General features: G+C 43.3%; 1 protein-coding gene across 1 annotated transcript in view; it reads right to left on the bottom strand.

Annotated features, from left to right (window-relative positions):
* Trmt61b (tRNA methyltransferase 61B) overlaps positions 1-19,317 on the bottom strand; it is a 26,818-nt gene extending 7,501 nt beyond the window's left edge. The window contains exons 1-3 of the mRNA XM_023711124.1: positions 18,609-19,317; positions 12,491-12,593; positions 7,429-7,619 (exon numbers count right to left, since the gene is read on the bottom strand). Of these exons, the coding sequence (XP_023566892.1) occupies positions 7,429-7,619; positions 12,491-12,593; positions 18,609-19,292 (978 nt within the window). The 5' untranslated portion in view covers positions 19,293-19,317. The remainder of the gene's footprint in view (positions 1-7,428; positions 7,620-12,490; positions 12,594-18,608) is intronic.
* Between the last annotated feature and the right edge of the window lie 5,113 nt (positions 19,318-24,430).

The following is a 24,430-nucleotide window of genomic DNA, read 5'->3' as shown; positions in this document are numbered from 1 at the left end:
AAAATACAAAACAAAGTAAGTATCATTTTCTACATTAGTCAAGTATCTTGCTATGTGATAAAGATACTTCTTTGTTGGCAGTATAAGAAAACCTGATCACTTTCCACTCCATTACAATTAAAAATGTCAACTTTTTCACTTTCTTTTCTAGCCATTTTTCACTGTCTTTTTAAGCAGTGTGCAGATATAGACACTGGTTTGTTTCCACATTCCCTATCAGAAGACCTTTAATCTAAGCTTTCAAGGGAGAATTAAAAAAGGTAAAGAAAAGGCAAAGGACAATCATAATGAAAATCATAGCTAGTATTTAATGCATAGTATCACTTTACATGAATTATTGAATTCTCAAGCACTCTATGAAACAGATACTATTATTTTTCTATTTTTTTCCATAATTTTATTGAAAAACAAATAGCAATGAGACAGTTTCAAACCAAATAGGTAGGTCAGTTTCAATAATTAACACATTGCATGCATTCTTCCTAGTGGTTAATTGCTGTACAAGAGGCAGACATGATATCCTATTTACAAACACCATTAGAACAAATCCCTCTCTATTCATTAAGAGAATGTAACTATATATCTATCCTAACCATTTTGAATATACAGATACAAAATGGACATTCATCTGTATCCCCTTTTTTGTTTAAATTTTTCTATTTTAATATAGGTGTTTGAGGTACAAACAAATAAAACTTGGGACCAGGAGATGGCTCAGTGGAATAAGTGCTTCCCTGGCAAGTGCAAGGGCCTGAGCTCAATCCCTGTTTCTGCCCCAAAAAAAACCCAAAACAAACAAAAATTACCCAAGGTTACACTGACTATACAAAGGGGCGTAACAGTGGACCAATTTTAACAGATTCTAAAATTATTTCTCTTTTCCTTTTTTTTTCTCTCCTTAGCAATAATGATCAACCTGAAAGTACGATATTCCTAAATAATTTTATAGTTTGGAAATATATGAATATAGCAACAAACAGTATGTGTTCTCAGCTGAAAAAAGATTTTTTTTTAGATAGGGTCTGGTTATATAGGTTCAGGCTGGCCTTCAACTTACTATGTAGTGGGCCTCAGGACTGCCTCAAACTCATGATGATCCTCCTGCCTCAGCCTCCTGAATACTGGGGCTACAGGTATGTGCCACATCATACCTGACTGGAATTTTGCACATGTACTCATTTCACACATATCATTTTATAATGCTTTTTTTCACTAAGCACCGTGTCCTTGAGACTTACTGATGCAGTGCAATGCATTTATTGTTGGTACTCCATTGTATTTATTCCTCTTCCGTTGGCTACTCACTGTTTACATTTTGTGGAACTCTTTCATTATCTTTTTCTAACCTCTTTATATTTACGGTTTAATATCCTTTCTATTAGTTTACTATCACTAGGTGGGAGGAAGCATAGGCAGGTTACACAAAGAACTGGAGTTAGAAAGGAAGGTTAAGATCATATTCTCAAGAACACTAAATATCTTTAAATGAAAAGCTCCTAAACCTGGGCATGGTGGCGCACATCTGTAATGCCAGGATTCACGAGGCTGAGGCAGGTGGATCAGCAGCGTGAGCCACATGGGCTGCATTGTGAGTTCAAGGCCAGCCAGAGCTCAGAACTGCAGAGTGAGACCCTATCTCAAAAACAGAAGGGGTGAGGTGCTCCTGACTGCTTTTTCATTGGAAGAGTGACAGCACTGCAACCGTATTATAGGAAGATTAGAGATGAGAGGAAAAGATGAAAAAAGAGAAGACCTAGGAGGTGAGAAGGCAGCTCGGAAAAGATATAGCACCAAAGGGAGCAATAATCCATTAGAAAAAAGCAGAAAACTGGGAAAACATGAAATTTATGTTTAATATATACCTTTTGACTTTTTAATCACATCTACCTTCAGTCTTTTTTTTTTAAAAGACAGAGTCTTGTTATGTAGTGCAGACTGGCCTGGAATTTGCAGTGATTTTGCGACCCTCCTAAGTACTGGGACTACAGGTGTGGCCCACCACACCCAGCAGCCATGTAACAGTGGGGGAGGTGAGAGCTGAGGAGACAGCTCAGAGGTATAAGCATCTGCCAGGCAAGTGCAAGGTCCTGAGTTCAATCAATCCCTGGTACTAAAAAATCCCTGGTACACTACCCATCCCATCTCCCCCCAGCCAGTAGACTTTATTTTTTAATTTTTTTTATTTTTTTTGCGGAACCGGGGATTGAACTCAGGTCCTTGTGCTTGCCAGGGGAGCGCTTATTCCACTGGGCCATCTCCCCGGCCCCATCCAGTAGACTTTAGTTTCTCAGTTGCTCAGGTAATAGTTCCAGTTCCTGTCTCTTAAAAAAATGGCTGGTCACTGTGACATATTTAGCTGGTCACTAAGATGCACATTCTAAGAACCAATCCCCAGATGACAAGCCACTCTGCCTCTGTACTTCCTGCTTATCTCATATATGCCCTGCCCACCAGAGACGAGGGTCTGATATTCTAGGAGTGACCCCAGTCAGTGCCAATCAACATAAATAAATCTGTCTCCAAACCCTGAATGTCTTCTCCACTTGCCGCTGCATCTGGTGTGTCAGCTAGAAAGACCAACCATGCTGACCTCTTTGGTCACCAGTCGTGGCTCTCACAGAGCAAGGTCCTCTCTAGGACCTAATAGGAAGGTGCACCCTCAAGATTTCTCAAGTCCCTGACTGAGGAAAAGGGTTTTTGGCAGAGATAAAAATGAAAGCAGGGGCCGAGGAGATAGCTCAGTGGAATAAGCACTTGCCTGGCAAGCAAAAGGACTTGAGTTCAATCCCTGGTCCCGCAAAAAAAAAAAAAAAAGAAAAAAGAAAGCAAATTGCTCCCTGTATTTTAAAGGAAGAAAAAGGAAGAGGCCCATCCTTCCTGAAAATTCTGCCCTGGCACCCTCGTCAGCTGCCACAGTTGTTACCCACACCTATAACTTCACTCCCCACTCCTGACTCATCTACTCTCAGCCAACAGAACTGGTTACAGCCAGCCTTGCCTGCACTTGGCCACAAAGCCCCTTCCTCCAGAGCCTTCTGCTATAAACCTATCCTGATCAGATGGTGTCATCTGATGCCCACCCAGGATGACTGCCAACAATTCCTTCTGGGTTCCACATTTTGATTGAGGAAGTGGACAGTCAGCCCCCAAAAATGAGTTGCTCCCTGTCAGGCCTTGTAGGGCAGACCAAGCTCTATCAAACTGGGCTCCCAAGAGCCTTCAGTCATTGCAAAAGTTGGGGGTAAACCTGCGAATTTCCTGATAAGACAATGGAACAGAACTCTCTGCCTTCAAAAGTCTCCTCTGTCAGAAAGTTATCACCAGGGGGCCGGGGAGATGGCTCAGTGGAGTAAGTGCTTCCCTGGCAAGCACAAGGGCCCTAGTTCAATCCCCGGTTCCACAAAAAAGAAAGAAAGAAAGAAAGTTATCACCACTGGAGCACTGGGACTCCATCCTCTCACCCTTTCTGCCAGGCACAAACTTACAACGCACAAGCATATCTCCTTTGCACCAAGCCAGTCAGCCTCCCTCTCACTGAACCCTACACTTTCAACTTCGCCCATTTCCCAAGAGAAGGATGATGCCTGCATCAACCTGAGACAGGTAACTGCAATCCTGACATTGTGAACTCTCCTCCCAAAGGTGTAAACACTCACCTCTGGGCATGGCCATCAACCATGCTGTCTCACTGTGAACCCCCATTGCTGTCAGATGTCATGGGAGGCACAAATAGGCATCCAGCCACCCATCAGCCTGTTAATCACCTTGAGCAAGAACTCGGGCTGTCTGACCCACAACCCCTTTCTGGATTTAAAAGATGCCTTCTTCTGCTTGCAAGTTGTCCTGGCAGAGGGGAAAGCAGCCCTTACTGAATGCAAGTATCTGCACAGGGGGCTGGCCACGCTGGGTGCTCCAGGGGTGGACAGTCTGAGTTGGCATAGTTTTTGTGAACTCAGGGATCCAGATTCTATAGCGGCTAAGCCCCTTCAACTGGGAAGATCCTGAAATAAAAGACCAGCTTACTTGGACTCCACTGCACAAAAACAACTCTGTTTTCAGGAAGGCTGTATCAACAGACATGGTCAAGCCACCAGCACCTTTTCTCTGAGATTTCTCTGTCCCTTCCAGCTCTGTCATGGTCCCCCAAGCCAACAGTATAAACTATTAAACTGCTACAATAGGCCTTTACTGCCTGAAAAGCCACTTTAAGATCTCCACGCTACCCATGCCACCATGACTGACCTCCATATGTGCTGCCTCAGTCTTCTGCCACTGTAGCCTGCTGGTACACCTGCCTGGACCTAAAGAATGCCTTCTTCTGCCTTTGACTGGCTCCTGGCAGCCAGCCTTGACCTGGACTCAACCTCCCAGAGGTTCAAAAACTTGTTCCCTTTTTAAACAGCACTTTCTATTAATGGCACTTCCGAGCTGCCTGCTAGAAAGACACACAAGCTCTGCTGCAATATCTGGCAGAAACTGGTTACAAGAAAGAAACTCCATGAAGTTTTTGGAGCTGCTGGCTTCTATAGAATTTGGATCCCTGAGTTCACAAAAACTATGCCAACTCAGACTGTCCGCCCCTAGGAGCACCCAGCATGGCTGGCCACCTGTGCAGATACTTGGATTCAGTAAAGGCTGCCTTCCCCTCTGCCAGGGAAACTACAAGGGAGGAAATATAACAAAAAATGCTCTCCCAGACAGAATCCTTCAGTTTCTTAGTTCTGGCTGCTCCTGTCCCTTGGAAATGGCTGGTCATTGTAATGCACAGCTGGTCACTGTGAATGTATAAACCAATCCCCAACTGACAAGCTACTCTGCCTCTGTACTTGTTTGCTTATCCCATATAAGCCTCAACCACCACATATCCGGACCTGATATTCTGCAAATAGTCCTGATCATTACCTTTTGATGTAAATAAATACCTCCAAGTCCTGGCTGGGTGTCATCTTGGTGTTTCTGCTTGCCACTGCAGTCAAACAGTACTTTTACCAATTGTCAATTAACAATCCAAGCTTCTGATAGTTCTACATTAGGATTTTTATATGAAAATTAAGTATAATTCTTTGGCTCTAATAATTAACTCTTCCTCAGTGCTGGAAACTCCTTCTCCTCCTAAAAGAGTATTTCTTTTATATTAGGACTTTTCTAGCAGATTTCTACAAAGCTTCAGCAATGTCATTAAGCTATTGTGACTCATGTTCAACCAAAAATGACCAATGTCGTATTTCTAATATTCCTATAGATGGTCTGAACAGAGCCTTTCAGATGAGAGTGATATGCACATCTGTAATCCTAGCATTTGGGAGGCTGAGGCAGGATGATCACTGTAAGTTCAAGGCCAGCCTTAGCTATACTGTGATACCTTGTCTCAAAAATCAAAACAAAGGAGAGATGGCTCCGTAGTATAAGCACTTGCTGGCAAGGTCAAGGGCCTGAGTTCAATCCCCAGTTCCACAAAAAAAAAAAAAAAAAAAAATCAAAACAAAAAGAATCCTTTTCCTCTTATTAAGCTGTAATATGCAAATCAAACAATGGTAAGGAAAAAGAACTGTTGTCACAAACTATACACTTTATATAGTAGATGAAAATCAACACTGACAAAAATAATTTTCTCTTTGAACTTTGCTTCAATATATAGCCTTACCACCCTGAGCTTTGCTTCATTTTTCTCCCAAATAATCCAACCTCCAGCAGTCAATCTAAAAAGCAAGGAAAGCCAGGTGTGGTGGCATACACCTAGAATCCCAACACTTGGGAGGCTGAGGAAGGATGAGTACTACAAGTTCAAGGCCAGCCTGGACTACATAGTGATTTCTTTTTCTTGGTATCAGGAATTGAACTGCAAACCTTGTACTTGCCAGGCAGGCACCGTATCACTGAACTATGTCCCTGGCCATATGATTCCAAGGTCAACCTGAAATACATTATAAGACCCTGTCTCCAACATAACAAAAGAAAAGTCAAGCAAACAAAAAGAGAGAAAAAAGAAGAAAGGCAAGGAAGATTTCCTACCCAGGCCTAAATCCATAGTGCCAAGCTATGAATCACATCAGCAAGGATGAGAACACCAGGATTGTGAAACTCTGAAGCTAGCTGAAACTGCAGTGTTCCACATCTCCATCTCCATCATCTTTGGTTTTAGCATAAAATATACGCTTTTCACCTATCCTATTTGATACGTTCTAGCCCAGTGTAAACTACTGAATTACGACGATGGTCATCTAGTGTGGCTGAAGCCCTTAGAACACCAGCTTATCTTCCCAGTGACCACTTCCTCCTCCTTCTACCTCTCCCCTTTCACACACACACACACACACACACACACACACACACACACACACACACAGGAGACCCCACTCAGCTCCACACATGTAACGGCAACTGCCACTCTAACTCCACCCCTAGGAAAAGTCCACAAAAACCTCAGCTTGCTTTCTCTCAGGCTAGAGGATTTTGTCTGTGGAGTTAAGACTTCTTTTATCTTTCCTATCTCTTACTTGGACTGCTGAAAATCCTCTCACTTTTATCTTCATGTTTCTCTACCTCTCCCTTTTTTTCAACTTTTCACTGCTAAAAATCTCTCCACATGGCTGGGCCTGGTGACACACATATGTAATCCCATTACTTAGGAGCCTGAGGCATGAGGATCATGTGTGAGGCCAGCCTGGACCTACATAGTGAGGCCCTTTCTCAAAAACCAGAAAAGAAATAATAAAATAAAAATTCTTCTACTCACAAATTCCTCTATTCTACTTTTCTGGAGCTTTGCTCATGATAAATGACTGTACCCTTAACATCATTAATGAACATTCCTCCCCACATCCCCAACTTTTGACTTCTAAAGATGCCTCCTGCTTTCTTTCACAATGGAGGCTATTCTCCCAATTTTCACAACTAAAGTTAAGTGCTGGGCTCAATATGCTTTCCCTTGCTTCCTAGTTATTATTCCTTTATATTGCAAATGTTGAGTTAAATACACTTCTCTTCCTAGTATTTGGTCATTATGCCACACTCACTGATAATATCAGCATCTAAATCAGTGTGTCTTTCTCACTAGAAGGCCAGGTGTGGTGGCCTGGAATCCCAGCCTTCAGGATGCCAAGGAGGGAGGATGGTTGCTAGAGACCAGGCTGGGCTACAAAGTAAGTTCAAGGCCAGCCTGAACTGCATAGTGAAACCCTTTCTCAAAAAGACAAAAATAAGTAAATAAAGGCTATTAGAGGAAAGTACTCTTTACACACTCAGTGATGGAAAGAGGGCAAATCTAATGAAAACCACTGCCTGTAGTAAAGAAGCCTGAGGGCTGGGACGTAGCCTGGTGGCAGTGTTTACTCAGCATATGCAGGGCTCTAAGTTCAAAGCCTACTATAGGGTGTGGGTGGGGACCTGTTTTCTTTGTATTCAGAGGACCCACTTTAGAAAACTTACTGCATCAAATGTTAAGGATTTTATGTCTCCATCTGCTCCTGAAACATCCTTGTGAATGAAGTTCACATTGTCTGGCCATTCCTCTGCGTGACTTAATTTCCATGAATCACGCCAGTGTTTGTAATTCTTCTTAGCCACATCATGATGGTCTTTTCGTATTTCAAAACTTAGGACTCGTCCTTGGGATCCAACTAAAGTAAAATAATTCATGATATTTCAGTTTATTTTAAAAAGGATTGAGCATTTATTTTGCTAAGGTACTAAGCATGTAGAAAAACACTAGAACAGTTCATGGTCACCAAAGTCTTCCTTTGGTGATCCTTGATCACCACTCTTCCTCAGGGGCAGCCATTTACCCTTCCATGCTAGTTGGTGTCAGTACAGGTGGGCAGTGAAATACACTGTTCCATCCCTTCCCTCTCCCTATGTCATTCCAGCAGCTAAATTCCTTTTATTTTATTTTTACATTCCTTTTAGCAGCTATTATATTCCATTGTGTGGCTATTTCAAAATTTAGCTAACCAGCCACCTAATGATGAATATTTAGCTTATTTCTAGTCCTTTACTAATCAAACAATACTACAAGGAAAGTCTTCTGCCTATATTTTTGTAACATAAGCCAGTTTTTTTCTGAAAGATAAAATTCTACACATGGAATTGTGGCCTCAAGGTGTATGTGAATTTTTTTTGATGAGAAAATATTAGCAACTATTCTCCAAAAAGTGGTATTAACTTATACTTCTAAGAAATACAGTAAAGCACCTATTTTTCTATACCCTCACCAACAAAGAATTACCAAATTTTTTATGTGTATCAATCTAAAAAGTGAAAAATCTGGGTGTAGTGGTGCATGCCTATAATCCCAGCACTTAAGAGGCTGAGATGTGAGGTCGGCCTCGAGTTAGAGGCCTGCCTGAATTACAGAGCAAGACCTTGTCTCCAAAAAAAGTAAAAAAAGTTTATCACAGTAATTTTAACTTGGATGAGGTAGAGCCTACATATATTTATTTTTTTATGTATTTGGTACAGGGACTCACTACGCAGCTCCAACTCATACTGATCCTCCTGTTTTCAGCCTCCCCAGCCCTGGGATTACAGGTGTGCGCCACCACATCGACTCTTTCGCTAGGGACAGGGCCAGTATAGCATGCAGTAACCAGGACTGGTCCCCTGTCCCTACGCTTGCCCAGGCAGGCACTTAGTCTGCTGAGCTACGGCACCAGCCCTATTTTATTAAGGTGCTAAACAATACATCAGTTATTACTGAAGATACATCAACATGAAACAACACACACCTGGGAGAAAGGCCAACCCACTCTCAGAGACATACAGGAAATACCACAAGCAGCTGGGAAGCAGCATGCTAAAGGGGGACTGGGATGAAAGGAACAGTAAGCTCTAAGCAGCTAGCAAAATAGCCCAAAGAGCCCTTCATATTCAAAAGGTATTTGTATACATGCATCTGAAGTATTTTCAAATTGTTTAGCATAGTAATACTTTTAATTCCAGAGAACACTAATATATATCTTAAGGCAGTTAATTTTATTTATTTGTCTTTTTGAGACAGCATCTCACTATGCAGTTCAGGTTGGACTTGAGATCACTTTGTAGCCCAGGCTGGTCTTGAACTCACAACCATCCTCCTGCCTCAACCTCCCGAGTGCTGGGATTACAGGCATGTGCCACTATGCCTTGCTAGGGCAATTAATTTTCTTTCTTTCTTTCTTTCTTTCTTTCTTTCTTTCTTTCTTTCTTTCTTTCTTTTTGGTGGAACCGGGGATTGAACTCAGGCCCTTGCGCTTGCCAGGGAAACGCTTATTCCACTGAGCCATCTCCCCGGACCCTAGGGCAATTAATTTTCTATCCACTTCTGAGATAACCTGATTCCATCTGGATCAATCCATCTGATTCCATCCCAGATCAATCTGTCTATAGTTTCCTAAGGAAAATTTTAAATTCCAGGATATGTCTTGAAATATAATAGCAGTTGCAACTTACCATGTTCTCAGGGAATAAAATTAATGGTAGTATAGGCTAAATGACTGGGAAACATTAGTGGAGGAAAAATAATCATCTCCATGACAAATACCATTAACTTCTTGATCATTCGTGCTCTGGGATTATTCATGCCATGACAATCCTCTGACAACACAAATGTGGCCACTTCTCCTCCTTCACTCATTTTTTCTGCCCGCTGGGCCTTGAGTTTGAACCTAAGGCTTTCAAGCTGAGCTACAGCCCCGGCTCTTTCTGCTTAGTTGCTAAATCGCCCGGGCAGGGCTGACACTTGTGGTTCCCCTACTTCAGTGTCTTATAGTACTGGGATTACAGGCGCCATGATGCTCAGCTGCATCTCTAAAACTTTTCCTTGTTAAAAAAATCTACTTTGTCAAATGAAAACATTTATCTAGCAATTTATATAAACTGTGAAAAAATGACTGGCTCTGCTTAAGTACAGAAAAGAGTCAAACAGGGCCAGCCAGATAGCTCAGCTACTGAAGTGCCTGCTTAGGCAGAGTGCAGCAGTAGGGGTTTGATCCACAATGTGCTGTACAAGTCCCATTCCAGGGGCACGCTGTGACAGTGATTGAGACTGGGCATAGTGGTGCGTGCCTGTAATCCCAGAGCTTGGGAGGCCGAAAACAGGAAGATGACTACAAGTACAACTTATGTAGTGAGACCCTGTACACCCTGTACTAAATATAAAAATAAAGAAAGAAAAAGTTAAAAGATTCGAGATCAGAAGGAATTTACTGAATAAGCGTTATAAAAATTATGTTTGTATGTGATGGCAAAAGGTCAAAGAGTAAGATGTGTAAGTTTACTGTTAGTATATTTTTACCTTTAAAATTTTACTTATTTTTAATGTATTTGGTTATTACAGGGTCTCACTATGCAACCTGGACTCATAGTGATCCTCCTGCTTTCAGCCTCTCCAGTGCTACGATTACAGGCATGTGCCACTGTGCCTGGACTCTGTGGCCTGCTCAGCTCTCTCTGGGAGCATGGCTGGCATGGCATGTGGTGCCTGGGATTGAACCGCAGTCCCTGTGCTTGCCTAAACTGGCCTAAGCAGGTGCTTTAGTCCACTGAGCTATCTCACAGGCCCCTTTATCTTTAGATTGTATGACATTTACCCAAAGGGGATGCTGTGACTGTTCAGGAGCCTATTATTAGGTAAGAAGGGAATATGCATGGGTAACCAGATCAGCCAAGACCCCAAAGAAGGATTAAGTGGCCAAAGGGGGCACTAACAATTATGATGACATTAACCAGAGATGAGGTGGCAGAACATGATGTTTACTACATACATTTATGTTTACTACATACCTCTTGGCTTTCTTTGTTTTGTTTTTTGGTACCAGGAATCCAACTCAGGATTTTGTGCTTACTAAGCAGGTACTGTGACTCTGAGCTAAATCCCCAATCTACCTCTTGATTTTTGATAAAACATCTACTTCAAGCAGTACTTTTTCCAAACTATAATTTTTAGAGGCTTTTTAAAAAACATTTTTCATAATCCAACTTTAACTTAATATATATGAGGTATGCTTACTATGTATCAATGATAGTGCTGGATTGATTTCATTCATTTATGACTGCCAATTACAGTCTTCTGTCCCTAACAGCACATAATTATCCCTCAGGATGGGGCACACCTATTCTTCCTACATCAGTGATGGTAAAGCTTTTAGTGAGGAGTGCCCAAACTGTAACCTATTATCCACTTATTTATCATAATGCCAACCCTGCAATTAACCTGAATGCTCACATGCTGGGGTGCTGCTGAGGCCACTCAGCTTGCGTAACAAGAGAGGGCTCTGCGTGCCCGCTGTGGAATAGCTCACCACACCGTCTTTCACTCTCTCACCCTGAGTATTCATCTAGCAATACTATTCAACAACATAGATACACATGCACCAAAAGCGTACAAATACTCAAAGCAGTGCTATTTGTAACATCCAACTCAAATGTCCATCAATAGTAGAACTAATCAATTATAGTATACAGTAACTAAAATGAAAGAACTGCTCTAGGACGGCTGAATCCCACAGATGTAATGACAAAAGCAGCCAGATATAAACAGGTACATGCTGCCTCATTCCCTTGATATAAGGTGCAACACTAGCTGGTGGTGGCCAAAGGCAGAACAGAGGTTTTCCCTGGAGAGGAAGAGGCTCAGAGAGGTCATGAGGAGGCAGCATCTGCGTTGCAGGGATCTTCCCTACCTTCATCCAGGTACTATGTATGTGTGGGAACTATATAAAGGTTATCATCGGTGCACTTTCCAATAGTCATGTTCTGAAAAGGTGTACTTAACAGCTAAATGCGGTAATGCATATAATCCCAGCACTCTAGGAGACTGACTAGAAGGTGACAAGTTTAAGCTAGGGCTGGGGATGCAGCTCAGTGCTAAGGCCTTGGGTTTAATCTATAATACCACCAGAGGCGGTAAAAAGTAATCTAAACCAGGAGTGGTGGTTGGTGCACACTTTAATCCCAGTATCCTGAAAGGCTGAACCAGGAAAACCACAAATTCAAGCACTGAGTGTGATGGCACATGTTTGTAATTTCAGAATTCAGGAGGCTGAGGAAGGGGGTTTGCCACAGGCAGGCCCCGTCACAAACACGAAAACAAAACAACAGAACAAAAAGTAGATGTGTTAAAGAGTGTGCAGCAGTGAGAAGCAAAGAAAGTAGAACATTAGAAAGTGTGACAAGAATCCCTGGAACCACATGCCATGCCACTTCCACCCCTGGGCCAGTGTGATGAGCTGGCCTCTGAGACTGGGCGTGGTGGTGCACACTGTAATCCCAATGCTGGGGACAGTGCAAACAGGAGGATCACTAGGCGTCTGGGCTGCGCAGTGAGACTCTGTACCAAATGCATAAAATGAAAAAAGAAAAAAAAAGAAAGTGTGACAAGAACATATGTATGAACTAGAAAAACAGTTGTTTCCATTTGATTTTGAGGACAATGCTATCACAAAGATATGTATGTCTTTGAATATCATTATCTATTATCATGAACAGATTTAGCTCACTTATCCCAACCGCTTACCTGCTTTGGATAAAAATAAACTCATTCCACCAGAGCCAGAGCCAGCTTCTAGAACAGTATCGCCTGGGTTCACATCCATCATCATCAGTACCGTATTCACATCCTACAAGAGACCGTGTGGGAGATTTAGTGAATCTAAGAAATACATCCTATGGACCCATTCTATACTATGTTTGAGAAGAGAAGGAAACAAAACAAACCAAAACCCTGCCAACAAAGAATCTGTATTTTGTGTGATAAAATAAGATTTAACAACAAATCAGCATCTGTGTGTGGTGGTGCTGCCTGCAATTCCAGCACTGGGGAGCCTGAGAATTACCAAGAGCTGAAGGTCAACTTGGGCTACATATCTTAGTGAAAGGACCAAGAAAGTAAGAAAGTTATTCTTAAGGGATTTCCATTGAATTCAACGTCAGCCTGAAATATATGAGACTCTGTCTTACAAAAAAAAAAAAAAAGGAATTCACAAATAAGCTAACACTTCAAAATTAGAAAAGTTAGAGACTGGGCTTGGTGACGTGCACCTGTAATCCCAGCTCTTGAGAGCCTACAAGCAGGCGGATCACTATGAGTCCGATCTAGTTGTGAGACCCTGAACACCTTGTAGATCCTTCCCTAAAATTAAAAAAAAAAAAAAAAATTAGAAAAGTTATAAACAATAAGAACAATAGGAATTTAAAAAAAGAAGAAAACAGCAGGGTGCCCTAGCTCAAAGATGCAGAGTGGAGAATTTAAAGAAGAAAACACATACAGAATAGACACAGACATTAACACCACTCTGAGTTTGAACCTGGCTCATCAAACAAGTGGAACACATCACTAACATATCATAAATCACATCCTATAAAGATTAACCTGTTGGCTGACCAGATAGCTCAGTGGACTAAGTGACTACTTAGGTAAGTGCAGGGGCCAGGGTTCCAACCCCAGCACCACATGCCATACGGGCCCCACACTACCCAGCACTCTGAGCTGGTCACTCAGACCAGGCACAGTGGTGCACGTCTGTAATCCTAGCACTGGGGAGGCTGAAAACAGGAGGATCACTATGAGTCCAAGCTGCGCAGTGAGACCCTGTGCCAAATACATTAAAAAAAAAAAAAAGGAAGGGCAGGACAATCCAGGATGTGCTAGACATAGGTGAAAGACAGGAAACCCAGCTTAGAAGTTACTATACATCCTTTGCTCGCATTTTTTTTTTTTTTTGGAACTGGTAATCGAATTCACAACCTTGCACTTGCCAGGCAGGCACTTGTGCTATTGAGCTATATCCCCAACTGTGGGAAGCCATTAACTGGTATCCATTTTATAATAGTGTCATTTTCTTAAGTTTCGATTCCCCTGCTGAGTTAAGTTTCTGGTCCTTCCCACCTTGCCCATTCCCCATGATATGCCCCAGGGGTGGGACCTTCCTCCATTGCCTAGATACAGGCTGACTCCCCCCCCCCCAAGAGCTGAGACTTCCTCATTCCTACACTCCCTATATATACCCAGCACCTCCCCTGCATAAACGAGACTTGATCAGAATCCTGTCTTGTCTCCATTCTTTGTGTCTCCTGTCCCTTCTCATCCCCACTCCCCCTCTAGGGTCCTCGTTGACTAATCGGCGAGTCGGGACACCCAACCCTCTGCTTGAAATCTTGAACTTCTTTTTCTGAACTTTTAATTTAGAATTAAGATATAAGAACGTGGTGGTGCATGCCTATCATCCCAGTGCTTACGAGGCTGAGGCAGGAGGATCACTGCAAGTTCAAGGCCAGCCTAGGCTGCAAAAACAAAGAGAGTTCAAGTCCAGGCTGTGCTACACAAGAAAACCCTATCTCTCCCCACCACCCACAAAAAAAAGATTAGAGGACCCAAATGCCAAATACTATAATTGGTTTTGTTAATGCAACAGGAATGTTATGAATGATAATTGTTTATTAAAACTGCACCATTCAGGAGGCTTCTGCAACCATGCAAACTGTTTTCACACATTCTCTTTCAATCATAATAACAATAACCAGCAAAGTATCATCTCTGTTACAAAAATAAGAAATCACATTGCTGGGCATAGTGACACATGCCTGCAATCTCAGTGCTCAGGAGGCTGAAGCAGGGGGTTCACTGAGAGCTCAAGGCCAGCCTAAGCTACCTTTAAAACAAAACAAGCAAAAAAAAAAAAAAAAAAGAGAGAGAGAGAGAGAGAGAAATCACAGGTTTAGTAATTTGTTTAAGTCACACCACCAGGACAAAAAAAAAGTCAAGCATAATGATGTTGTACTCTGAAGACCTTGCTAGTAACCATTCCACCAAATACTATTCCAAGAGAATTTTCTTTTATGTATTTAATATAGGGTCTATAGGATGTCACTACACAATTTGGACTTGTAGTGAGCCTTCCTGTTTTTCAGCCTCCCAAGTGCTGGGATTACAGGTGTGTGCCACCACGCCCAGTCACTGTCTCAGTGGCCCAGTCGCTGTCTCATTGTGCCCCAGGGATGAGGCCGGTACAGCAGGCCGGGGATTGAACCCCTGGCTCCTGTGTCTCCCTAAGCAGGCCCTTTAATCTGCTGAGCTATTTGGCCAGCCCTTAGAGAAAATTTTCAACATCAGCAATTCTTTCCACATTTCCCCAATACTGAATCTTTCAAAGTTGTTCACAGGCAGCACATCTGATAAGATCTTACTGTTTCCTTTCTGCAGAAGTTGCTAATGAAGATTCTAAAAGGAGGGGATTTTTAGGATCCTTCTGCCTAGTCACGACTAAGTTGTAAATGAAACACAATTTTGTGCACATGGGTACTAATAAATAAAAAGCAAATATAGTTTTGCTTGCAGAACATAAATAGTTAGCAGGTATGGTTATCTAATTAAAGGCCAAAATGTATTTTCTGAAAACAATGGACTAAGATCTGAACCAAACTACACAGGCACACAATTTTGAAGCCTGATGAGTCAAAGTTGCATTCCCAAATGCCATCCTTTTGGGTACCCACATCCTGTCCCTTGTGCCAGGCTCCTTGGGTAGCTGGAAAGCCCTTGAGAATGTACTTCAATTTTCTTGACTCTTTTGGATAAGAAACAGAAACCAAATACATTATTTCTAAAAGATAGCTGAACAGAATTTAGTTTCTGCTTCTTCATAGTCATGTTGCATAATCTCAGCAGGATTAATTTTCTAGTTTGGATCACACTATTTAAACAATTTCAATCCAAAATGCGGGTGAAACATTGGCATTTATTCATTTTCTGCTCTTTCCAAATACATTTGAGGCTCCCAGCAGCCTCCAGTTATGAAATACCATTCTACTAAGTTTTCTACAATTATTTATTTTGTGAGGCCAGGGATGAAAGCCAGGGCCTGTATACTTTACATTTATGGCTCTTGTCATTTATTTATTTATTTGGTACAGAGTTCCACAACACAGCTCAGACTTATAGCGATCCTCCTGCTTTCAGCCTCCCCAGCACTGGGATTCCAGGCCTGTGCCACCCCTCCACACCTGGGGATGGGGCAGGCTTGACATGTGATGCCTGCGATCTAACCCTGGTCCCTGTGGCTTGCCTAGGCAGGGGCTTAGTTTGCTGAGCTATCTCTCCAGCCCTTTATTTTATTTTATTATATTATTACTTTTTTTTTTTAAGCAGAACTGGGGACTGAACTCAGGCCCTTGCGCTTGCCTGGCAAGCACTTATTCCACTGAGCCATCTCCCCGGCCCTAGCCCTTTATTTTAATCTAGTATTTCATTAAGTTTCTAAGTTGCCTGGGCTGGGCTCAAATTTCCAGTCCTCCTGCTTCAGACTCCCAGAATGCTGGGACTGAAAAATATTCACTAGCACACCTGGCCAACTCTGGAATTTTGTTTTGTTTTTTGAGACAGGGTCTCACACTGTAATTCAGGCTGGTCTTGAACTCATTATGTAGCCAAGGATGGCTTCAAACTCGTCAATTCTCCTGCCTCTGCCTCTTTCCTCTTGAATGTTGGGATTACAGGTGTGTGCCACCACATCTGGCTAACTTTGGGCTTTATTTATTTTGCAGTACTGGGATCAAACTTAGGACATTGCTCATGCCAGGCAAGCACTTATGCCACTGAGCTGTCTCCCTGGCACTGGGCTCTTATTTTTTTCTCTTTAGGTACCAGGGACAGAACTCACAAATGCTTGTCAGGCAGGAACTTAATGCCACTGAGCTGTCTTCCTGGCCCTAGTCTGTGTTATTTAATTTTTTTTAACTTTGGGCTTTTAAAGAACCATTCTAGACTTGACTTTTTATTTTTTTTGTGGAACCGGGGATTGAACTCAGACCCTTGTGCTTGCCAGACAAGAGCTTATTCTACTGAGCCATTTCCCTAGCCCCCTGACTTTTTTAAAAGAGGAATTCTAACCTCTTTTTTTTTTTTATTTTAGGGAAGGGTCTACAGGCTGTTCAGGGTCTCACTACGAGATCAAACTAGTAGTGATTCTCCTGTTTACAGCCTCCCCAGTGCTGGGATTACAGCACGTACCACCATGCCCAGTCTCAACTGCCTCCCAGTCTCAATTGCCATCTCAGTGCACCCCAGGGGCAGGGCCAGCAAGGAAGGCCCAGGGATTGAACCCCAGCCCCTGCGCCTGCTTGCAGGCACTTTAATCCACTGAGCTATTTGGCTGGCCCTCTAACCTTTTTCTTGATTAAATCAAGAATATAAATTTAATCCTCAGGGGCCGGGGAGATGGCTCAGTATAACCAGCGCTTCCCTGGCAAGCACAAAGGCCCGAGTTCATTCCCTGGTTCCGCAAAAAATAAAAATAGGTAAATAAATATAATCCTCACCCTAAGGTTTTGATATTTGAGTTGCATTTTAGTTATTAAGTGATAACAATTTTACTCTGTCCTTACGTAACAATTATAATCATTACAGTCATGCTAGTCAGCAGAAAAAAATTAGAAAATTTGAGCATTGTTGTTGCCATTTATAGGTTTACTCCAAATAAAAAGTGCTTGGGGGCTGGGGAGATGGCTCAGTGGAATAAGTGCTTTCCTGGCAAGGGTAAGGGCCTAAGTTCAATCCCTGGTTCCAGGAAAAAAAAAAAAAAATTAAAAGTGCCTGATTACTGGGTATGGTGGCACACACCTGTAATCTCAGTACTCTCAAAGCTGAGGCAGGAGTCATTGCAAGTTTGAGGCCATCGAGGGCTTAAAAAAAAAAAGACAAACTGTAAATTTCCATCAAGAATTTAGATACTCTGACCACATCAATCTAATGCCTCTGAGGAAAATTTTTTGAATCTTGGGAAAAACTTTGGTTTTTTTGGTTAAGGGTGGGTAGTTTGAGACAGGATCTTTCTCTGCATCTCACCTGGTCTAGAATTTGTGATCTTCCTGTATCAACCTCCCAAGTGCTGGGATTACAGGAATGGGCCACCATACCTGGCCACATTACTTTAATAAATTGGCATAATCTTCATTCACAGGTAAGGAAATTGCAAATACCAAATGAAAATTAAACTTTAGCTGTGACCGGGTATGTAGCACACTGCTGTAACCTAGCACTCTGAGAGGCAGAGGTAGGATTCCAAATTGAGCCCAGCTCAGGGAATTTAGTGATATCCTGTCTCCAAAAACAAAGGCTGGGGATGAAACACTGAAGTTGTAGCTCAGTGCGAAGGCCCTGGGTTCAATCCCGAGCTGTTTGAAAGAAACAATGCTTGTTTTCCTTATTTTTTTCTTAAGATAGTTTTGCTCTGTAATGTAGGCTGAGTTTATGTAGCCCAGACTGGCCTCGAACTCATGGTGACCCTCATGTCTCAGCCTCACTAGCACTGTGATTACACACGTGCCCCACCAGGTCTGGCTTGTGACTTTTTCTTTCTTTTGTGTGTGTGGCCAGCTCAGCCAGCCCTGTGGAGGGGGCTGGAGCAGCATGTGGTGCCAGGGATCGAACCGTGCTCTCTGTGCTTGCCTAAGCTGGGGCTTTAGACTGCTGAGCTATCTCACCAGCCCCAAGCTTGTTTCTTCTTAAAATTATAATGAAAAATACAAATATAGCTAGGTGTAGTGAGTTTAATCCCGGCTAATCTGAAAGAGCTAGCAGAACCATAAATTCCAGGCCAACCCTGAAAATGTAGCAAGACCCTACTTCATTACATTACCTTTGGGTACGTTATGGCAGGCCCTCTTTTCATCAATAATACGTAGTCATCCAATGCTGGCCTCCGCAGCATAAAACGCTTACCAAGAGAACTTGTCAGTATCTGGCCAGGGAACTTCCCCACGATCTTGGTGAACGGGACTGACCCCCACGAACTATTTAAGTGTCCGACGTTGCTCAACCTAAATAACTTTTTAAAATGAGTTTCTCTCTTCCCAGTCTCAGCTAAAATCAGCTCCCCAGTTCGAAAAGGTCCCTCTCTTGGAGATGGGCAGGAAGGGGGGACATAAGGCTCTTCAGCCTCGCACGTGGCCCGAGCCAGGGCGGGCAGCGAGGGAAAGCCGGAGTCCCAGTGTAAGGAACCGGGCTGGTTCTGCTCTCCGCTGGAGTCCCCACGATCCCGAGGGATTGACACCTCCCGCGACGGCCGCAGTCTGAGGCTTTCCGGCGACGAAAGACCTCCGAAGCCAACGTCCCGGCCGCGGAAAGGGAGAGATGGGGCCGACTCGGACCCCGCGGCTTCCCTTCGTGCCGCCTCGACCTCTGGCTCTGCATCCCGTACGTCTCTAGGCGAGGACTCGCAACACAGTGGCTCGGCTTCCACAAAAGACTGCGGCCGAACGGGGCGCAGAAATGAATGAGTCCCAAATCGCGGCCACCTCCAAAGATGCGTCAGCCCCAGCATCTCGGGACCGCGCCGCCCAGCTGCGAGCATCGGATCCTGCGCAGTCGCGGTCGCAGGCCTGTGACGTAACGGACGCGGCCCCGCCTCTCGCCGCGCGCAGGGCGCCGCTCCCGGGGCTTTCCTGGAGGCGCGCGTGACTGCGCCGCGAAGCCGGGAGTTTGTGCGACCCTGTGGCGCAGGTGTCGTGTCCTCCCCGTGCGGGGGGGGGAGGGGGGGAGTGGAGTGAGTAAATAATTTAGCCCGGACAATCTCCACCAGCCTTGCCCGGACACAGGAGGGTACGAAAGACAAAACTTGTCGAAGTACCGTATAGATTAAAATTCTCCTAGCAGACTTGGCTCGTGATCCTCCTGAACGCGAGCGTCTGCTCCTGTAAGTTCCTTTCACCTGGACTGTGGCACCTGTCTGACCTTCCATTCTGTCGCCGCCGCCTCAGGCTAAGGATCCAGAAAGTCTTATTGCTTAAGGTGACAGACAGTATTCATTATGTGCTTATTCATCAGAATTTTTTTTTAAATTAAAATACAACATTTAGTCTAGACGTGGTGGCGCACGCCTGTAGTAGTCCAGGACCTGCACTCGGGTGGCTGAGGCAAGAATCCTGCGAGTTTGAGGCCAGCCTAGCCTGCACAGTGATATCCTGTCTCAAACCCAAGCAACAACAAAAACCCACCTAAATAAAAGGGTCTTAAAATACAAAACGGTGTCTGGGCTCCAAAGTTGACATTAAATGTGATTAGTCTGTCTGCTTAATATTCATTGTTTTCCAGAAGTTTATTGAGAGTCTGGCAGCACCAGGCACGTTTTTCTATCCATCCATCCGTCGGCCCATCCGCCCGTCAGTCCATCCATCCATCCTGAGCACTGACAATTGTAGCACTGAGCTGTACACCCAGTCTGGAATTTAGGATTCTCCTGCCTCAGTTTCACGAGTTGCTAGCATTGTAGGCATGAGCCATCAACTTGGATTAGACTCTGATTTAAATTTACAACCTTGGTAGAAATGAGTATCCTGTTTGGTATAGGAGGACGCTTATCAAGGGCGTTAAATAATGTGGGTAGAATCTCTGAAAAGATAGCTGACAGTTGGAATGGCAGAGTTTCCAACCTAGGTCAAATACATTCAGCAGCCTTTGAACCATAACGCCCTTTTCATAAAGACCTGCCAACAGTGCAATTGAATTTAAAGTCCAAGAATGATTAAAGGGCCATGGATTCAAAATCAATTCAATTTAAAGTTAATAAAATAAATTTTGTTATTACTGTCTAGGACATAAATTTAATACTTTCTAGGGCCAGTATATAGCTCAGTGGCACAGTGCCTGCCTGGCAAGTGTAAGGTCCTGAGTTTGAGTCCCAGTACCAAAAATAACCCTTCTAATTTGTGCTTTGGAGGACATCAGCCACCATAAACTCCACCAGTAGGGTTGTCTCTTTTCATCATAAAAAGGAGTAAGGAAATTGCTATCTACTCCAGCTGCCTGCCTTTATCTATCTATCTATCTATCTATCTATCTATCTATCTATCTATCTATCTGACAAGCTGTTGATCTCTAAATTGCTCAGGTTTGAGCTGTTGTAACAAACCACTATAACTACAATGGCTTTTCTTTTTTCTTTTTTTGGACCAGGACTTGAACTCAGGAGCTTGCCATGCAGTCATTGTGCCAAGGAGCCATAACCCTGGCCCAATCAATGGCTTAAAGCAACAGGATTGTGTCTCCACAGTTCCAGAGCCTGGGAGTATTAGCTGGACCAAGCTTCCTCGAAAGCCTCTAGGGCAGGATGTGAGGGCGATCTGGCTGCGAAATGTGTCACCCCATTGATTGCCAGGGTTGATTTGGCTGATTTGGCTTGCCTAGGCAAGGCTCTCCTTCCTCCATCAACATTCCACGTGCCACCCTCCAACCCTCCGACCCTCCAACCCTCTGACCCTCCCTGTCTCTTGGAGAGAACTCCCACCCCCAGGAGAGGAGCACTGGAGCCTTAAAGCCTCTAGGGCAGATTGAGTGTGTGGCACTGAGCCAGAACTGGGGTATTGCTAATGTTAGGCAAGCACTCTAGCTACCCTAACCTCTGGAGGAGAATTTTTTTGCTTCTTTCACCTTTCCTGTTTTGTTTTGTTTTTTTTTTTTTTTTTTTAATTTCCTCAGTTTTTGTTCTGGACTTTCTCTGACTTTGTTGGTATTTGGGGGTTTTTTTTGGGTTTTTTTTGTTTTGTTTTGTTTTTTCTGGAACCAGGGATTGAACTCAGGGCCTTTCACTTGCCACGCAAGCGCTTATTCCACTGAGCCATCTCCCCGCCCGTGGTATTTGTTTTTTCTCTTGTTTTTGTATCGTTTTTTAAATTCATGTTATTTATTTATTTATTTTTGTCTTTTTGAGACAGGGTCTCACTATCCACCACACCAGGCTGAAGCCCATTGTTAAAAGAAAACAACATATTTTTAAGATGGGAAGAATAATAGTATGCTTACATGTTGATGAGAAAGACAAATATTGATACTGACAAAGTCAAGTAAAATTTTTTTTTTTTTTTGGTGCCAAGAATTGAACTCAGGACCTTACACTTGCCAGCACTTATTCCACTGAGCTATCTCCCCGACCCCATGTAAGAAGTTTTTAAGTAATAGCCTTGAGAGGGCAAAGGTCATCGCATGGGATGGACCTAGAAATTGATATATCTAAGTACCAAAGTGTTAGCTGTACAAACTTTGCATGCATTCCTTGGATAAGATCATCAGTAACCAAAGGTAATTTGGATAGGATTAGCTCTCTTGTGGCCAATGAGATAGCTCAGTAAATAAGAGCTTGCTTGGCAAGCACAAGGGCCTGAGTTCAATTCCCTGTTCCGCTAAAAAAAAAAAAAAAAAAAGGGACCCTAGCTCTCTTACTCTCTGAAAAAGAAAATAAAGATACTGATAGTTTCTACACTGTAGAGCTGTTGGGACAAGTAAATGAATCCATATAGTGCCTGGCATATGGTAAATGCACATTAAACTTTTGTATTTGTATATTTATTACTAACAAACCTGTAACTCTAGCTCAGCGCCTTTTCACATGCAGACTCGTATCTGCTCTATTTTATTTTTTATTTTTTAATTTATTTACTTTTTTTTTTCTTTTGGCAGAACCGGGGATTGAACTCAGGCTCTTGCGTTTGCCAGGGAAGTGCTTATTCCACTGACCCATCTCCCCGGCCCCTCTGCTCTATTTAAAAAAAATCTTTTACACAGGCCCACACTGGCTTTAAACTCACTATGTATTCCAGGCTGGGATCAGACTCAGTGATTCTCCTGTTTCAGCCTCCAGGATGCCAGGATAATATATGTGTGCCACCACACTTGGCCTTCTTCTCTTTTATAACAAAATTCTTTTAAAAGTCACCAAGGACCTTGATTTTGCCAAGTGCTCTAGTTAAGTCTTTATCTTACCATAGCTTTATCATGTCTTGCTTCTGAATTTGTCATAAAAGTTTGGTTTTCAGGGCATCTTAATTCTTCTGGACTTTCATCCTGCCTCCTGTTACCTCCTTGTCTGGATTACTATTCTCTTTTCTGGGACAAAATATCCAACATCCAAAATGAAGGAAGGAAAGGTTTATTTAGCTCACAGTCAGCGGAAGTTTCAGTTCATATTCAGCTGGCTCCAAAACAGCGTGACACATGTGAAAGAGCAGCCATTTATGGCAGTGGCAAAGAGCAAGTGAGCAAAGGCAGGAGCAGCAGCAACGATGGCCAGGGAGCAGGTCTGTTTCCCTTATGTTACATTTAGGCTGTCTGCCCCGGGCTGGGGGCAGAACTCAACACCCATAATCCCGGGAGCATTTACACCCATAATCCAGGTGGATCATGAGTTCATCACAAACTCTAGAAGTCTGCATGAAGCTTTGCGGGGGACAACCAGACACAAGCCATAACACCCCTTCTCAGTCTCCTTTGCTGGTTCCTCCTCCTTCCCTGACCTGCTGGTTTGGTACTTAGTTGTCCTTTTGTTCTCCTGCAACATAACCTTTCTAGTTCCATGGTTTCAATGGCATTGTATGCTAACATGGCCACCACTGATGTCTCTAATTGTAGCCAGGTGTGGTGTGCACGCCTGTAATCCCACACACCGAGTTTGAGGCAGGAGGATCACTGTGAGTTCAAGGCAAGCCTGGGCTCATTGAGTTCAGGGCTGGTGTCAACTACATAGTGAGACCTTGTCTCAAACAAAACAAAACACAACAAAACAAAAAAAAACCAAACTAATTGCAATCCACTCCAATTCATATAATGAAATTATCATTTGTTTCCTCAGATTCTATCTCTTTTGGGGGGGGGGTCAGGGTCTTACTTTGTTGTCTACGCTGGCCTTGAACTCACTCTGTGGCCCAAAGTACCTGGAACTCAGGTGATCCTCCTGCCTCAGCCTGTCAAGTGCTGGGATCATTGGTGTGTGCTGCCATGCCCAGCCCTGTTGTGTTTCAGGTATCTAGCTAGAGTAGTGCCTGGATCACAGCAGACTTCAGTTTAAGTGACTGAATGAGCCAGGTCCATGCCTGTAATCCCAGGACTCAAGAGGCTGAGGCAGGAGGATCCTTGTGAGTTCGAGACCAGACTGGGCTACAAAGTGAGCTCAAGGCTAGCCTGAACAATTGTAGAGTGAGATCCTGACTCAGAGAACAAAAAAAATAAAAGTGACTGTTGGAACTTAAGTGCTACTAAAGATGGTTTTCTTCCACAAACCAGCCATTCTTCCAGGATTCACCATCCTAAGCAAACTTTTTTCATACCAAGACTTGAACTCAGTACCTTGTGCTTGCAAGGCAGGTGCGTGCTGCTGAGTTATCTCCTCAGCGCCCCTCCCCACCAGTGAATTTGATCACCAAATACTGGCATGCTGAGGAGAGTCGTTATCCTTGACCTTTCTGCTCTCTCATTAACAACTTGAAACCTGTTTGTTCCTTGTGCTTAATAAATGTCCCTTGACACTCTTCTCCAGTCTACTTGGTTAGTGGATGGTGGGACCTCAAGACTCCCCTGGCTTCCTTCTAATGTATTTGTCACACTGTTTCTGACTTTTGTTTATTTTTATTTATGTATTTGGTACAGGATCTCACTATGTAGCTGGGACTCGTAGTGATCCTTTTTTTTTTT

This window comes from Octodon degus, unplaced genomic scaffold (assembly GCF_000260255.1).
Source record: "Octodon degus isolate 3935 unplaced genomic scaffold, OctDeg1.0 scaffold00019, whole genome shotgun sequence".
NCBI classification, from domain to species: domain Eukaryota; kingdom Metazoa; phylum Chordata; class Mammalia; order Rodentia; family Octodontidae; genus Octodon; species Octodon degus.
The sequence above is the reverse complement of the archived record's forward strand: the minus strand, read 5'-3'. Positions and strand labels throughout refer to the sequence as shown.